The sequence below is a fragment of the Salvelinus fontinalis genome, chromosome 2 (genome assembly GCF_029448725.1).
Source record: "Salvelinus fontinalis isolate EN_2023a chromosome 2, ASM2944872v1, whole genome shotgun sequence".
NCBI classification, from domain to species: Eukaryota; Metazoa; Chordata; class Actinopteri; order Salmoniformes; family Salmonidae; genus Salvelinus; species Salvelinus fontinalis.
In genome coordinates, this window is record NC_074666.1 from 88,269,886 (window position 1) to 88,287,972 (window position 18,087).

Sequence of the window (18,087 nt, forward strand, 5' to 3'; positions counted from 1 at the left end):
GTCGGATATGAAAGCTAGTCCAATCAGAGAAAAATACTACAGTACATGAGCGCACGAGACGTTTCCTGAAGCATTGCGGAAGAGAGGTAATGAATGATTAGTCATATTTTTACTGGAAGTGTTTTTACCATTTTTTTGTGAACGTGATACTTTATTGCATATACAACATTCATAAATATTGTTCAAAAGGAAGTTTTCCCGCGTTAAATCAAGACCGGTGATAGCTAGCTGCTACTACTGTAGTCCTACATCAGCTAACTTACTTAGCTAAGTTAACGTTACCTATCGTTAAGTTACATGTATTGAATTATGACTAAATTATTCTGAGAATGTCGTTCTAACGCATTGTATCAGAGGTTTCATATGGGGCCGACTGTCTCAATGTTGTGAATGGTGGTGCGTCTGAGGACTAGCTGTTTTGGGTTCAAGTAACGTTACTTTGTCAAATAGCTTGAGTTATGTTTGCAGGAGCGCCGCGAATTCCTGAAAGTTTAACGTTAGCTGGTTCCAGTTGATACTGCATGATGTCTTGTGCGCTTCTACTGTTGTTAATGAGCTTGGCTTTGGCGATGGGCACTGGCGCAGCGGTGGAGATCCAGCGTCCACGTGGAGTACCACTATCTAGTGAGTTGGCATCTGATTCTAACCCGAATTCAGACAAATAACGTTATGGTTCTTATCACTGCCAGTGAGGTAGGCCTAGTCTATGGCAGTCTATGCTATTTTAGCTGTCAGAATCCCACTGTGAGCATGGATTTTAACCTGGTAGGTGTGCATCGTATCTCAGATGAGCTCTTATGTACCCAACCCTTACCTGTCCCCATCGATCCTGACAGAGAGACAGTTCTATGAGGAGAACAAGCCCTTTACCTGTTTGGATGGCTCCAGCACCATCCCCTTTGACCGGGTCAACGATGACTACTGTGACTGTATGGATGGCTCGGATGAACCAGGTACAGTATCGCTCACTTCTCATCAGTAAAGCCAGACTGAACCCACTATCAAGACACTACACACTACTGTGCACAGTTATCACTAAGGTCTTGACTGTAGGGAATGTCTACATTTTTTTCACAGGTACTGCTGCCTGCCCCAACGGCAGCTTCCACTGCACCAACGCTGGCTTCAGACCCGCCTTCATCCCTTCCTCCCGGATCAACGACGGCATCTGTGGTAAGGACGTAGTACAAAGATGGTGCCGACCGAGATGGCCGCCTCGCTTCGCGTTCCTTGGAAAATATGCAGTATTTTTTTTTTTTATGTATTATTTCTTACATCGGTACCCCAGGTAATCTTAGGTTTCATTACATACAGTCGGGAGGAACTACTGAATATACGATTAACGTCAACTCACCATCGTTATAACCAGGAATATGACTTTCCCGAAACGGATCCAGTGTTTTGCCTTCCACCCAATACAATGGATCTGATCCCAGCCGGGGACCCTATGCGACGCCGTAAAAGGGGCAAACGTAGCGGTCTCTTGGTCAGGCTTCGGAGACGGGCACATCGCGCTCCACTCCCTATTATACTACTCGCCAATGTCCAGTCTCTTGACAATAAGGTTGATGAAATCCGAGCACGGGTAGCATTCCAGAGAGACATCAGGGATTGCAACGTGCTCTGCTTCACGGAAACATGGCTAACTCAAGAGACGCTAACGGAGTCGGTGCAGCCAGCTGGTTTCTTCATGCATCGCGCCGACAGAAACAAACATCTTTCTGGTAAGAAGAGGGGCGGGGGGGTATGCCTTATGATTAACGAGACGTGGTGTGATCATCATAACAACACACAGGAACTCAAGTCATTCTGTTCACCTGATCTAGAACTCCTCACAATCAAATGTCGACCGCATTATCTACCAAGGGAATTCTCTTCGATCATAATCACAGCCGTATATAGTCCCCCCCAAGCAGACACATCGATGGCCCTGAACGAACTTTATCTGACTCTTTGTAAACTGGAAACCACACACCCTGAGGCTGCATTCATCGTAGCTGGGGATTTTAACAAGGCTAATCTAAAAACAAAACTCCCTAAATTCTATCAGCATATCGATTGTGCTACCAGGGCTGGAAAAACCCTAGATCATTGTTATACTAATTTCCGCGACGCATATAAGGCCCTCCCCCGCCCCCCTTTCGGAAAAGCTGACCACGACTCCATTTTGTTGATTCCAGCCTACAAACAGAAACTAAAACAACAAGCTCCCGCGCTCAGGTCTGTTCAACGCTGGTCCGACCAATCTGATTCCACGCTTCAAGACTGCTTCGATCACGCGGATTGGAATATGTTCCGCATTGCGTCCAACAACAATATTGACGAATATGCTGATTCGGTGAGCGAGTTCATTAGGAAGTGCATTGACGATGTCGTACCCACAGCAACGATTAAAACATTCCCAAACCAGAAACCGTGGATTGACGGCAGCATTCGTGTGAAACTGAAAGCGCGAACCACTGCTTTTAACCAGGGCAAGGTGACCGGAAGCATGACCGAATACAAACAGTGTAGCTATTCTCTCCGCAAGGCAATCAAAGAGGCTAAGTCCCAGTACAGAGACAAAATCGAGTCGCAATTCAACAGCTCAGACACAAGAGGTATGTGGCAGGGTCTACAGTCAATCACGGATTACAAAAAGAAAACCAGCCCCGTCGCGGACCAGGATGTCTTGCTCCCAGACAGGCTAAACAACTTTTTTGCCCGCTTTGAGGACAATACAGTGCCACTGACACGGCCCCCTACCAAAACCTGCGGGCTCTCCTTCACTGCAGCCGAGGTGAGTAAAACATTTAAACGTGTTAACCCTCGCAAGGCTGCAGGCCCAGATGGCATTCCCAGCCGCGTCCTCAGAGCATGCGCAGACCAGCTGGCTGGTGTGTTTACGGACATATTCAATCAATCCTTATCCCAGTCTGCTGTTCCCACATGCTTCAAGAGGGCCACCATTGTTCCTGTTCCCAAGAAAGCTAAGGTAACTGAGCTAAACGACTACCGCCCCGTAGCACTCACTTCCGTCATCATGAAGTGCTTTGAGAGACTTGTCAAGGACCATATCACCTCCACCCTACCGGACACCCTAGACCCACTCCAATTTGCTTACCGACCCAATAGGTCCACAGACGACATAATCGCAACCACACTGCACACTGCCCTAACCCATCTGGACAAGAGGAATACCCATGTGAGAATGCTGTTCATCGATTACAGCTCAGCATTTAACACCATAGTACCCTCCAAACTCGTCATCAAGCTCGAGACCCTGGGTCTCGACCCCGCCCTGTGCAACTGGGTCCTGGACTTCCTGACGGGCCGCCCTCAGGTGGTGAGGGTAGGTAACAACATCTCCACCCCGCTGATCCTCAACACTGGGGCCCCACAAGGGTGCGTTCTGAGCCCTCTCCTGTACTCCCTGTTCACCCACGACTGCGTGGCCATGCACGCCTCCAACTCAATCATCAAGTTTGCGGATGACACTACAGTGGTAGGCTTGATTACCAACAACGACGAGACGGCCTACAGGGAGGAGGTGAGGGCTCTCGGAGTGTGGTGTCAGGAAAATAACCTCACACTCAACGTCAACAAAACAAAGGAGATGATTGTGGACTTCAGGAAACAGCAGAGGGAGCACCCCCCTATCCACATCGACGGGTCAGTAGTGGAGAAGGTGGAAAGTTTTAAGTTCCTCGGTGTACACATCACGGACAAACTGAATTGGTCCACCCACACAGACAGCGTCGTGAAGAAGGCGCAGCAGCTCCTCTTCAACCTCAGGAGGCTGAAGAAATTCGGCTTGTCACCAAAAGCACTCACAAACTTCTACAGATGCACAATCGAGAGCATCCTGTCGGGCTGTATCACCGCCTGGTACGGCAACTGCTCCGCCCACAACCGTAAGGCTCTCCAGAGGGTAGTGAGGTCTGCAGAACGCATCACCGGGGGCAAACTACCTGCCCTCCAGGACACCTACACCACCCGATGTCACAGGAAGGCCATAAAGATCATCAAGGACAACAACCACCCAAGCCACTGCCTGTTCACCCCGCTATCATCCAGAAGGCGAGGTCAGTACAGGTGCATCAAAGCAGGGACCGAGAGACTGAAAAACAGCTTCTATCTCAAGGCCATCAGACTGTTAACCAGCCACCACTAACATTTAGCGGCCGCTGCCAACATACTGACTCAACTCCAGCCACTTTAAAAATGGGAATTGATGGAAATTATGTAAAAATGTACCACTAGCCACTTTAAACAATGCCACTTAATATAATGTTTACATACCCTACATTACCCATCTCATATGTATATACTGTACTCTAAATCATCTACTGCATCTTGCCATCTTTATGTAATACATGTACCACTAGCCACTTTAAACTATGCCACTTTATGTTTGCATACCCTACAGTACTCATCTCATATGTATATACCGTACTCTATACCATCTACTGCATCTTGCCTATGCCGTTCTGTACCACCACTCATTCATATATCTTTATTTACATATTCTTTATCCCTTTACACTTGTGTGTGTATAAGGTAGTAGTTGTGGAATTGTTAGGTTAGATTACTTGTTGGTTATTACTGCATTGTCGGAACTAGAAGCACAAGCATTTCGCTACACTCGCATTAACATCTGCTAACCATGTGTATGTGACTAATAAAATTTGATTTGATTTGACATGGTCACAGTGTCTTTCCATGGATCAGTCGTCCCGTTCTCACATAATTTTTTGTTGTGTGTAACTGCTATGTGCTGATGAAGTGTGTTCTCTCCTCAGACTGCTGTGACACGACAGACGAGTACAACAGTGGTGCCACTTGTCAAAACACCTGCAGGTGAGCAGTAGTAAAACGTACATCATTCTGCAAACATTTAATATTGACTACAACACTAACATTGGCCTTTGTGTTGGCAAACAATTCCTCGTGTGTGTGAAGACTAATTCTGTTGGCTGTGTGACCCCTAGGGAGATGGGGCGCAAGGAGAGGGAGAGTCTGCAGATAATGGCTGAGATCACCAAGGAAGGCTTTATGCTCAAACAACAACTGATACATGAAGCTAAAAGGGGACAGGAGGACAAACAGGTGAGTGACTAACCAACCAAAGGGTAGTAGATTTATTTGGGGTTGGTTAGGCAGATGAAATGGCTAGGGCCTACACAGAGACCATTTCATATATAGAGTGATTGGTATAAATCCTTGCCGTTGAACGTGTTCATGGAATTACAAGACTTATGTTTGTTTCAAATGGTTTTTGTAAATACTTCCATCCATGTGTTTGTGCAGGGCAAGTTGACTGAGCTGCAGGGTAGTAAGAAGGGTCTGGAGGGGAAGGTGGAGGCTCTGAGGACTGTGAAAGAAACAGAGGAGGATCCAGAGAAAAAGGCTAAAGAGCGCCACCTGAAGTCTTGGGAGGGTAAGTACACTGGAAGCCATTATCTCTCTGCTTTTAACCTATGCACATCATAAATTCTTTCAATGTATTTGTTTTCTTCACACACAAAAAAGGTGCTTTTGTGCTGTTCGGTAAAACCAAGATATTTAAGTATATTCTTATAGTTAAAAAACAGATGTTGTGAAATGCCCAGTGCTAATTGTCTCTCCAGTCAGGTTTTTTTCAACATCTTTGATTTGGAAGTCAATTACAAAAGTCCTGTTGAAGATTTCTCTTAAATTGTATGTGTTTGATTTGGTCTGTTTCAGAAAAAAAAGAACTCATCTGTATGGAGAAGGACAAAACTAGAATGGCTGAGGCTTTTCTGGAGCTGGATGATGACGCAGATGGCTAGTGAGTGTGTAGTGTAACTGTCAGCGTTGGAGATATTCCGAGATATTTCAGTGTGATTCAGTGAGTGACTAATACAGTGTTTTTGTTATTCCCAGTGTTTCTGTGGCTGAGCTGCAGTCCCACCTAGAGCTGGATCCAGATTCAAATGGCTCTCTGACAGAAACAGAGACTCAGGTAAGATGTCTCATCTTCCTCGCCTCTCTTCCTCCCCCTCAAGAGAAGACAGGGATGCAAACTAGTGTCATTTTGGCGATATTTGCCGTTTTGAATCCAAAATAGGTGACCTATGTGATTCGTGTAGATCCAATGAGAAAAGTTTGGGCGGCGGGGGGAATGGATGACTACTGGCTGTATGGGAACGAGTGACGCGCGTTTGGAGAAATACTGTCTGTATCCAAGTTTCAGCCAATCGTTCACATAATAACAGAATGCAGCACGCTACTGAAGAGAGAAAAAGCAACCAATTTGCTAGTTACAGCATCAGCGCGCGCTCTGGAAAAGAACTGGCCAACTGCCTTTCCATTCAACAGCGCGTCTCCTGAACGATATCGAGGAGGTAGGTGAGAAGCCTGACCACGGAGATGGGGGTGAGAAGGGGATGATGCGTACTTCATGAGCTGTAACTGAAAAATAACTGGCATTTGGAAAGTTTGAGGTGGGGTGGAACAAGTATTGTTAGCATTGTTAAGGATCTTGCTAGCTGGATCGAATTATCCGTTAGCTAGCCAGAGAAATGTTGAGCAACATTAGCCAACTTAACTGATCAAATAATTGAGTTTATGGTGTGAAATTTAGCTGGCTAATAAAGTCCAGCAGCTAACGTTAGCTAGCTAACGTTACAACATCAGATGAGTTAACGTTAGTAACCTAACCAATTTGCTATAGTATTAACTGTTAGCGTTATACGACTCCTTGCCGTTTCTCAAGTTATAAGTTAACGCGTTAGTTGCTTACTGGACCCTGGCAAGCTGAATTGTTAACTAGCTAACAAACTAACTATTATCTGTGAACTAATGTTTTTTCCCTCTACAGTAACTATATGGTTCATTTTCAGAATAAGATAATTAGGTGAAAATGAGGCGTTGCTTGTTAAACAGTTACGTTTAGCTGGGCCTGGCTTAAGGTGAAAGGAGCACCACCTCTACCACACACTTTCCCTCTTTCTCACTTTTTCAATACAGTGGATAAAAAGGGGTATGCCAGGTGTACGCTCTGCCTGAAAGAGATCAATTATGCCAACAAAGGGTATCATGCTGCGCTGGCACATTGTAGAACAGATGTCCACAGGCAGAAAGTGTACAATGTACTAATGTGCAGTGTAGCCCTAAGAGGTTGCTTTTGTTGTGTTGAACTTGACAGTAACACGTGTGTGAGGGGGTGTTCTTGCATTTTTTTACTCAGTGAACGTTATATTCGCACACATGTAGTCTTGTGCACTTGATCAATGTCTACAATAGTGGACACTATAATAGAGCAATAATAGAATGCCAGGTTGTTTCGTACTATTTCTACTTTAAGATGTTTTTTTCCCAAGTGCAATATTTGGATGTGTGTGGTCACAAGCATTATATTATAAAGGCTGTCATGGCTGACTGCAATATTAGTGTGTTTTTTTTCTCAAGACTTGAGTGCCATTTGCAGTAAAGTCTATGCAATAAATAACATTTGATTGCTTTCTTAAATTTTTTTTTTGCTGTGAGTTAGGTTCACATTAACCACTTTGTTTTACACACAGAGATTGACATATTAATGAAGTCAAAATGATCTTGCTTACTCAAAGCATTTGCATTTACTTGTTTTGAGTTGCCCAGAAAATACATCAAGATCATTTCTCTTGTATCAAGATATTCTGACTTGTATCGAGCCTTTGTAGGTTAAAATGAGCACATGATCTGCCAGTGCAGTAAGGTAGTTTATCCTGGTAGAACGTCTTAAGTAAAAAAAAAAATATTGTTTCAGGATAGATCTTTTTCTGATTTCCTAATCCATTCCTACAGGGATTGCTGGGAGGAGCAGACAAGGTAGATACGTCAGCATTTGAAACTGTGTGGAGCGGCATCAAAGACAAGTACCTGTCAGAGGTCAGCACCACATGAACATATATGTTATACAGTCATTTCCATATCCTAGTTAAATATTCTATGGTCTGTCCTGGTGCCTCTGAGTGTCTAGGCTGGGTTTCTGTCAAGCACTTTGTGAGAAATGGGCTATATAAGTGTGTGATTTGGTTTATGTGACCGTGTGGGTGTCTCAGGGCCTGTCGGACCCCCCTGCCCCAGTGGAGACCCCCCAGGAGGAGGAGACCAGGGACTTTGTCGCTGACCACAACTCTGACCACTACCCCGAGGATTACGCTGGAGAGGAGGAAGATGTGGAGGATGACGAGGCAGATGATGATCACGAGGAGGAAGAGAAGGTAGTTGGAAATCCTCACATTGGATGGGAAGGGCCTGCGCTAGGCTAGTATTGGAGGGCTTGGGTGGCCAGTTGTCCCAGTAACATAACGCGTGTTTAATTATCAGGTCCCTCCCACCGTGCAGACCCCAGAGAAAAGAGAGGACGATGAGGTGTCCATGCCACCGTACGACACAGAGACCCAGAGCCTTATTGATGGTGCATACAGTCATCTGTTTTACAATCTGGGCTTAGTCCCGCACTACCTTAAACAGGGACACAATTTGTGTTTGTCTGAATATACAAAGTAGGGGGTTCAGATCATATAAAGCAGGGGTGTCAAACTCATTCCACGGAGGGCCTAGTGTCTGCAGGTTTTTGGTTTTTCCTTTCAATAAAGCCCTAGACAACCAGGTGTGGGGAGTTCCTAACTAATTAGTGATGTTAATTCATCAATCAAGTATAAGGGAGGAGCGAAAACCCGCAGACACTCGGCCCCCCGTGGAATGAGTTTGACACCTGTGATATAAAGCGTAAATGTCTGAATTGTGATTTTCTGTGCTGTCGAATTGTATGTCTCATTGGTCTGTCATTTTGAGATTGTGCTTTGTTGTCTTTGTTCCTCAGCTGCCCAGAAAGCCAGGGATGATTTTGATGAAGCTGAGAGGGCTCTCCGGGAAGTGGACGATCAAATTAAGTGAGTTTGCAACCACAATGCTTAATCTCTGCTGGCTTTGGCAACAACTGTATGTTAGTCCTTGCAACAAAAACATCTGATGATGATACTCGACATGCAAACACTACACATGCATACAAGTACAGGTTGTATTAGGTTTGAAAACACAAATGAATGTACCCTGTAAGTGAATCATTAATCTGTGATCCTGAATTTATTTGGATCTGCAGGAACCTTGAGAAGGAGATTGGCTTTGACTTTGGGCCAAGTGCAGAATTTTCATACCTCTACAGCCAGTGCTACGAATTATCCACAAGCGAGTACGTATACCTCATCTATCTTTGTAAATACCCATAGTGTGTCTATGCCTTCGTGAGAGAAATAATCTGTTGGTATGAATGTGAAACTGTTTGAGTCTCCCAAAGATTAAATCTAAGACTCTGCCCCTCTTCTTTTTCATCAGGTACATCTACAGGCTGTGTCCATTCAATAGGGTCTCCCAGAAACCTAAGTTTGGGGGATCAGAGACTAACCTTGGGTAAGAGAATCTCCTCTTCACTTCATTTTACTGGAGCCTTTAACTGTTCAAATGACTGATCCTTCTAAAATTGTTAGGAATGTTAGTGGTCATTCTCTCTCTGTCTCGGTCTCTGTCCTTGTTGTAGCTTGTGGGGACAATGGGATGGTCCTGAAGACAATTTATACTCAGTGATGAAGTATGACCATGGGCAGGGGTGCTGGCAGGGCCCCAACAGGTCCACCACAGTAAGTCTATCTTCTCCAGTCCACTTCCCTCCCAGCCCAATGCTGCACCTTTATGATAGTCTTATGACACTCTAATTTGCTGAGAGCATACGAAGTGGATTAAGTCAAATCACGGTTCATGCATTGCTGGGTGGGGGAACGTGCATGATAATTCACACAATCTGTGCACGCTAAGTGTACAGGTCCCTACTCTTGAGGTACTGCTGACCCACGACATGTCCTGTGAAGGGTTAATGTTGTCCCTCTGTGTGGGTCAGGTGAAGCTGACTTGTGGGAAGGAGACGGTGGTGACGTCCACATCAGAGCCCAGTCGCTGTGAGTACCTTATGGAGTTCACCACCCCCGCCGTGTGCCAGGAGCCAGCCAGCCTGGACAAAGTACTGCACGGACGCACAGAGCTGTAGTGCTCCCCACCAACAGGTAGCTACAAGCCAGGCCAATTGGACTAATAGAGCAGTGGAGAACTTTCTAATTACATGTGGATATCAACTTTTTATAAATACTCTACATGTTAGGGCTGGCACGGTAATTGTTTAATCATGTACCCTATAATTATGGACAACAACCACGGGGGAGAAATGACCTTCATAATCATTTTAATATCATTTTTTTTAAACTTCATGTTGTCTTTCAATCATCACTCTACTCTGCATGTCTGTCTTGAGCTTGCTCTCACTAGATAACTTAGAATCATTGTATCAACTGTTGGCTCCAGCCCACAGTTGTATTTGTGCAGGGGAGAAGTGTTTGGGTGTTTAGTCAACATTTTGCTGGATTTATCTTCAAAAGGATCTGACATAAATGGCATTCAAGTCCACCTAGTAGGACGAGCCAATCTAGGTAATGCTTACTTCCCTCATCTGGTCGAGTAGCTTAATTAAAACAGTGCAAATATGTGTCGGCCGTCATTGTTAATAAGAATTAGTTCTTAATTGACTTGCCTAGTTAACGGTTACATTAAAAATACAAAATAAATTAAGTGCTAGCTACTGTACACAAGCAAGCAGGAAAATGAGAAGACACAGAATCAGAAGATGTTAACAGGCCAGAGGGACAGAGGAAGACATGCATTGTGCAAGGAGCCAGCCTTGACTTGGTAGGACATTCTTGCACATGTATTTACTAATTTTTACATAAAAATGGCCAAGTTGTTAATTTCACAACGGCGAAAGCAAACAATTTATGAGAAGTAAGGAACTGTGCTAAATTTCCAATCGATCAGAACCATTTGTTTCTGAGAGGATTTCTTATCAAATCTGCTTGAAAATAAAATAAGTAATTTCTCTCTCAGGTTTCTCGTAATGGACTACATGTTAGCCTCCCACCCTTCTCTGCAACAACCAGCTGCTGCAATCTGGCTTCACAAACTGGATGATGAAGATTCAAAATGGTTGCTTGTTCTTAACTCCTACTTGTCTGTTGCTTTAACTTGTTTGTCTAGGGTTAGTGTTTCAATTAGATTTAAAAAATTGTCATTCCATTAAAAGTGGAATTTGAATATGCTGAATTGTTTTCTCCTATGTTCTACTTTGCCAATCAACGAGTTGTACTGTATCTAAGCAGGATAGTCAGTATATTGTTAACTGTGCTCCAATACTACAGTAGATTATGCCAATGATGTGCATTATGACGATGGTGGGCAGTTTGTCTTATGCGCATCAATGGTTTTGCATTGTTACCCTCTGGAAACGACAACAGAACTCAATGTCATCTTGTAAAAACAACATGGGTCACTCAGATTTGTAACCTTTTATTTTTTTCTGGCATGTAAAGTACAAATAATTAAACAATTCCATGAAAAAGTCTTCAAGCGTCTTCAGCTGAAATCCCAGTAATAAATATCCTAAACTAAACTGAAAGGTTTATTTTCTTTGTTACATTTTGTCATTGTTCATTTGGTCATGTTTGGAAGTATGAGATTTTGATATCTTCCTACTGACATTGATACATTGATGCCAGTAGATCTGTTTTGATCATTTTCTCCTTTGATTTGTTCTACCATTCCAGGAAAATGTTGTAAGAAGAACGTCACTAAGTTACTGTGTCCCCTCTTCTAAATAAATAGACACAAAATACAGTTGGTCGAGAAACAAGAACCACTGACCCCTTTCCTATACGAGTAATCCCCAACGATGCTTTCCTCCTGGCTGCTGTTGGAACTACTGTACATAACTCAGCTGTCATGTTGGAGTTCTGTACTATGGTCCTTCTAATAACTACAGTAGTTCTGTTCATCAGCAGTAGGAGGGAAAGCATGCTGAGTGCACATGGAGCCTCAGGCACTGCCTAAGGTCCAGGCTCTGCCCTGGAGCCAACAATAGGCCACATCCCAGGCCCAGCCCATGTCCTGACTGACACTCCCTAGGGTTCTCAGTGGCTGGAAAAACAAGACTGTGATTAGATTAAATAATCAAAAGGTTTTCATTTAACAAGACAAACAGAACACAGGCAGTAAAGGCATAACATCTAGCACACAGCATGTATGTTTATACACTTCAATTAGTTAAATATAGCAGTGCATTCTTTGACTATGGAGAACATTTCCAAATCGTACTTCTAAAGCTGTTTTTTTTTATCTATTTGTTCCCTTTTTAAGAAAGAAAATGTAACCACAATTTTGGCAAACTTAAAATCTTTTAAACTTGCAAATATAATGAAATAAACCATAAATATACACAAAACATACTTTATACGAGGCAATAATAATAATAAATAGTTTTTAAGTTAACAATAAGTTAAAACTACAAGCTTAAAGTCGCCCAAATAATACAAGTTTGTTGGCGCTATCTTGAATTTTTTCTGTTTAAATTATTTATGTTGCAACAAAAGCTACCACAGACTTTTACAAACACAATTGAACACATTTTGATTGAAATAAAATTCTAACTAAGTCTAAAATCTGCATACACTAACAACTGCAACTAATTAAATAATGTAATGAAAAAATAAATTACCCAATCAAAGCAACCAAATAAAATCTTGGACCCATGTGTGTCCTATATGGTAACGTCAACAACACAAATACGCTAAGTTAACATGTGAGTCTTGATATGTAAAAGAAAATCAATCAATTACAGGAAAAATGATATTCTAAAATTGACGTGGGCTAAAACTGATGATATATTAGACAGTATCCCTTTCAAGGTCTTTTCAATTAAATTTCAATTATTTACCCAATAATAATATGTGGTTAGTTTTAGCTTGCATGTTCAGAGCACTAATCCGGGGCTGGGATTCTGGACATTTTCAGAGCTCTCCATCGGTGCTTGTTTGATTCTCTTTAATGAATCGGTGAATTAACACTGATTTCTTTACATTTGATCCTTCCGCCTTTTCCGCAAACCATTTCAGTGTGATGTTTAATTTCTTTTTCTTTTAAAAAATATATATATCTTTTTGTTCTCAGTCAATATAAAAACAAAGCACATTGCACTTACTGTTCCATAGGAAAGTTTTTTTGTCTTTTTAGATGATTATTTATTGTTGCTCAAGCGGTGCAGTACATTTGTCTCCTGCCATTGTCCTTGGCTCTCTACCATATGTAGGTGTGGGAAGAGAAGAGGGTCTCTGTATTGGCTGTGTAAGATGGGACAGTTTGTTGTTGCTCTAGTCTAGGGTGTGGCCTAGTGTCTGTTGTTGGTCTAGGGTGTGCGGGCACTGGGCTGGAACTCTACCCCATATCACCAGTGGGACTACTTCAACTGCAGCTCAACACCGTGGCCTATTTGCTGTTCTGTTCCCAAGATTCACATCTGGTCTCTTAAAGTGATGCTGTATCAGTCATACTGAGCTACCTTCTCTTGAGTATGGGCACAACTGACTGAATGGGGAAGGGAGGTGTGGAGTTAGATTATGACAGGGTGTTAATGTATGACATTTCATGTTTGTTTTGGTTGGCACACCACCAATATACTACTGGGGCACAGTAAGAAATGGAATGGTCAGAGTTAGAGGCTGAGGGTGTAACAGTGGAAGAGCATAGGGTTAAACTGAAACAATGCTGTCATACTCTGATGTATTGGATTCCTATTGTGAGCGGATGGTATGAGTATTACAGTATTGAGGTTCAAGAGACACTTGTGTGGAACTGTCGTTATTTTTGCTGAAAGGTGAATTCTTTGTATACATTGTTGTACGTTTGTGGTAAGCACCTGTGCAAATGGGCTAAATTATATTTACTCAACAGATATGTTAACCAAAAGATATTAGTTCATTCTGATATAATTTGATATGAACAACAGATATTTATGCAAGCGCTATGGGGATTTAAAATGATAAGGGATCTTCATGCAATAAATGATAATGATTTATAGAAGAATTATCAGGGGAGCAGTTAGTAATAGTATAGACTGAATTATTTCTTATTGACACTCATATTCCAAATTCTTTGGCTAAATCTTCATTCAAATATACCTAATCATCTTTGCATTGAAAGGAGGCTTTATTGAGAATCTACTTCAAGCCTTTCTGTTTCGAACCAGCCCAAGATGTCTGTGAGGACAAATCATGGGGCCTGACTGACTGTCTTTACTACAGCCTGATTTAAGTGTCTCCTGTGAAAGCGATAACACTTCACTGTACAATCATTGAAGCAACACTGACTGTACGCAACTTCAGAGAAAGTGATATGTGTTTGTCTAGTTTACACTCAAAGATTGCAGTATTAGCAATGCAGATTTGTCTCTGTAACGTTTGATTCCTAATCATTGAATTGGTTTGTGCTGATGTGTATTTGTTCTATTCCGATGTCTTTGTTTATGTTCTTTTTTTGCTATTTCAATAGTTTGTTTATAGGTTGTGGTTGAAAAAGTAAGGTTGTGTGAGATAAAACTTTTCTTCTTCGTCCCCTTCCCTTGACCCCCACCTATACACGGCATGTACACGCTCCTCCCTCTCTTTAAGATCAAAGGGCTTAAAATACAGCCATGCGGTGTCCCAGTCTTTCAGAGTTTTAAGAATCTGTAAAAATTCAGCACAAGGTCTTGTTCTTTTGTATGTATAAAAATAGATTTATTTCTAAAGTAATCCTTTCAAAGAGATGGTTGTCCTCTTTGGCTAACACAGCGTTATTTAGAAAAGCAAAAATGTCTTGAACACACTTTACCTTATTTAATCTATTATATGCAGATGTCTTTATATTGTAATCATATCTCTCCCCATGAAACGTCTTATCAGATGTTTCTAACAGACAGTCACCAAGACTATTTTGTCGTTACATTTTCATCAAGGGGTGTCATAAATTATTTCCATGGGTTTGTTGATATTTTTAAAATTCCAGCTAGGTGATAGTGCCGATCAGATGTTGCAAATCAACAAAAATAACTTTTGGAGTTTCCAATGTGAGATAAACAAACTTGTCACTGTTGGTTTCTGCAGGCTTGGTTTCTTCTATTTTCACAGGGCATGCAGGGTTATAATGAGAGTGATTAGAAACGGATTCTCAGGAGCTTCTATAAAGTGTCATATACGGGGTCTGAATGAAACTGAGGAGTGTTTAGTAAACTGAGTCCTAGAGGGTGAGACAGCTTCTTACCTATTCCTCAGTGAGGAGATATCACTGCTCAGAGTCATGACGGAATCTCAACCTAAGTCAAAACTACCGTCCTCTCGATCTGATCTGTGCGTAATGGTGATGTTGAGCCTACCTAGCCAGGCCAATAATTTCCACTGAATTGTAAAAACCTTCTCATTCCCTTGGAGGGGTGTTATATCTGGTTGGGTGTTTTAGTAAAGTGGCTCTGTGATTTGCTCTAAACTCACGGTCCCTAGTCTCTCAGAGAATTGTACATGAACACTGTCTCCATGGGAACACTAGCTGGGACAATGCTCTACGTTGTTCACACAGACAGCTCTGTTTGTGGTGGAATCCATCCATTCTACTCTGAATAGAAGAACCAGAGTGAAAAAATACAGGGAGATTCTTAGATGTCAGTGATGTTCAGTATTCTAGTGTTGTTTCCCCCCCCTAACAGGGCTGATGTGTGACTGTGCTGTGTTGTGTAATTCTGGTGGCCTTCAGGCAGCTTGTCTTTGTGACCAGTATCTGTTCAGTTTGAAAACCTAAATCATATTGGATCTGTCCTTAATAGGGTAGAGCAACTGCCCTAAAGCTAGTCACAACCTACCTAATGTTGAGCCAGGAACAGTAGTCAAAGTTTCTAGAAAATGCTTACATACTCGGCTATTATAACCACCTTAAATATTGAATATATAGTTATATTTTAATATACGTATATAAGAGAACACTGTTTTTAATGAATTTTCTTTGATCTAAAAAAAATCACTGATTCAAAATGCCCAAGTGTAAAAAAATGTGACTACACTCTCTCCAGCAAGGTAATGGGATAGTTCGTGGGGTAAGAGTTTGGGGTTTAAATTGCACATATTTGTAGTTCATTTTAGATTTTTGATAATTTTGTTTCAGCAGTTTTTGTCATTATTTGCCTGAATTCAATCAAAGCACTCAGCACACATTCTCTGTCACATTCGTTAGACTGTCTCCCACATTGAGGCCTCTTACCCCCACCCCCAGAGACCAACTACCCAACGCACCCCTACTAATTCAATCCAGGCAAAGGTAGGGAAGGACTAGCATGTTGTGTAAAGAGAAAAGAAAAACTCTACTAGTGTATTTGTTTGAAACTCAGACTTTGGGTATGTTTGTATGTGTAAATATGTCTAATAGTGTGTGTATGTCTGATAGTGTGTGCATGTATGTGTATAGGGCTGTGTATGGGTGAGTGTGCATCAGAGAGAGAGAGACTCAGTCCAGGCCCATGTAGAGTGATAGTAACAGGGAGCTCAGTGGTGCTCCCTGCTGGCTGAAGGAGCTGGCGTCAGCTAGCAGCTCTCTCTCTCTCAGGCCTTGTGTTGCTTGCTGGTCTTGAAGGAGACCTGCAGCACGCGGTCTCCCAAGCGGTAGCCGTTGAGACTAGCGATGGCCATGGCTGCCTCGTCGTAGTTGGTCATGGTGACGAAGCCGAAGCCCTTACATTTGTTGGTGGTGAAGTCACGGATGACCTTGACGTTTGTGACGGCACCGAAGGGCCCGAACAGCTGCCACAGGACGCTTTCGTCAGCCTCGGGCGATAGGTTGTAGACGAAGATGCACCAGCCGGCTCCGGTGGGCCCGGTCAGGTTCACTCCCGCCAGGCTGGTCATGCTGTCGATGGTAATGGGGGAGAACCTAGGAAGGAGAGAGGGAGAACTACATTGGGTGTCATTCTGAAGTTCCACACAGCAATCATCTCTCTATATACTGTCCATGTTTCTAGCTATGATATGCGCTGAAGGCTTGGTAGTCGGAGGGGCATGGAGTCTGTCTGGTGACCCAATCGATCTCCATCCTCACTTTTTCTGCAGTGAGTAGATAGATAAATATATGTGTGGGCAGGGCACCACAGTGGTTCCAGACTACCTGCTTTCACACAAAACAGCACACTGTGCTTCTATGACACACAAACACCCACACTCTGAATATTTTAGTCATAGTCTCTGCTGACCAAAGCCTCTGCAAAAATTAGACACAGAAATCACAATGTTTAACGGAAATCACAATATTGAACAAAACACAGAAACCTAGAGAGGGATGAAAGCAAATTCGAATCAAATCATAGGAAAATTGGAGCAAAAAGAAGAATACGCAAACGCAATCTGGTATGTCCATGCTGGTGGAATAAAAGGGACATTAAAGCAAAACCGAAACTGATAATGTTAGTTCATAAAGAAATACACACACATCAGTTCCATTACGTAATCAAACCAAAAGAACCAAAAGATTATAAACAAAGCCATGCCAGAATACCCTGCTGTTAGACAACCCTAGACACTGCTTAGCATATTTAGATTTGTTATACTGTCTGGACTGGTTATTACATAACTTCTCAGTTTAATGGGCAGTGTGAATAGGGAATTAGGGAATATTTTCATAATCTGTCATTTCAAGGTGAAGGCAGCAGGTAGTATTCCAGTCACTTTGTTTGAGGTTTGTTCTTAGACATGGATGTATTTTTTTTTTGTATCTTTTTTTATTTGACAAAGTACACCTTTGGCATTTACCTCTTGACTCCGTAGCTGGCGTTTAGTAAATTGTCGAGTCTGCAACGCAAGAGGGAGAAATGAAGGGGGTGGAGACATTAGTGGTGAGGTCTGAGAGGAGGAAGGCCTTTTAACATGCAGCTCCTGCTCCTCTGCCAGCTGGTCTCCAGAGGGCGCCCTTCCCCTTCATTGTACTGTAGAGGAGCCGTCTGTCTATCCCAACAGCAACCCATCACAGAGCGCACGGCCTAGCCTTTGCGAACCACAACAACGCACTATGCAAATCAGTTTGTTAATGTGCAGATAAGTGTGTGTGTGTGTGTGTGTTGGAGATCTGCATTGTCTGATTCATTTAAATGTAATTTATTCATCTTGTTTAGTAGATACTATGTTATTTGACTGGTTTGGAGCACTTTGCTTTGTT

At 42.6% G+C, this 18,087-nt stretch overlaps 2 protein-coding genes across 16 annotated transcripts in view; one reads left to right on the forward strand and one right to left on the reverse strand.

The window, feature by feature from the left end:
- LOC129830854 (glucosidase 2 subunit beta-like) lies at positions 1–11,479 on the forward strand. 2 transcript variants are annotated; one of them, XM_055893664.1, is made up of 18 exons: positions 1–86; positions 469–624; positions 837–953; positions 1,078–1,173; positions 4,782–4,839; positions 4,971–5,088; positions 5,290–5,419; positions 5,707–5,791; positions 5,887–5,965; positions 7,789–7,872; positions 8,046–8,207; positions 8,314–8,404; positions 8,813–8,882; positions 9,092–9,181; positions 9,325–9,399; positions 9,527–9,626; positions 9,884–10,046; positions 10,918–11,479. In XM_055893664.1, exons 2-17 carry the CDS (start codon positions 522–524, stop codon positions 10,028–10,030), a joined length of 1,605 nt encoding a protein of 534 aa, XP_055749639.1. In that variant the 5' UTR covers positions 1–86; positions 469–521; the 3' UTR covers positions 10,031–10,046; positions 10,918–11,479. The 2 variants fall into 2 exon arrangements, with proteins under 2 accessions (XP_055749639.1, XP_055749631.1); XM_055893656.1 differs by having other exon boundaries at positions 68–624.
- Positions 11,364–18,087, reverse strand: part of LOC129830864 (ELAV-like protein 3) — an 18,524-nt gene continuing 11,800 nt past the window's right edge. For 6 of the 14 annotated variants that reach the window (XM_055893694.1, XM_055893725.1, XM_055893678.1 and 3 more), the window contains exons 7-8: positions 17,685–17,723; positions 11,364–16,833 (exon numbers count right to left, since the gene is read on the reverse strand). In XM_055893694.1, the coding sequence (XP_055749669.1) occupies positions 16,485–16,833; positions 17,685–17,723 (388 nt within the window). In that variant the 3' untranslated portion in view covers positions 11,364–16,484. The remainder of the gene's footprint in view (positions 16,834–17,684; positions 17,724–18,087) is intronic. The other 8 variants (XM_055893747.1, XM_055893756.1, XM_055893739.1 and 5 more) reach the window with 3 other exon arrangements.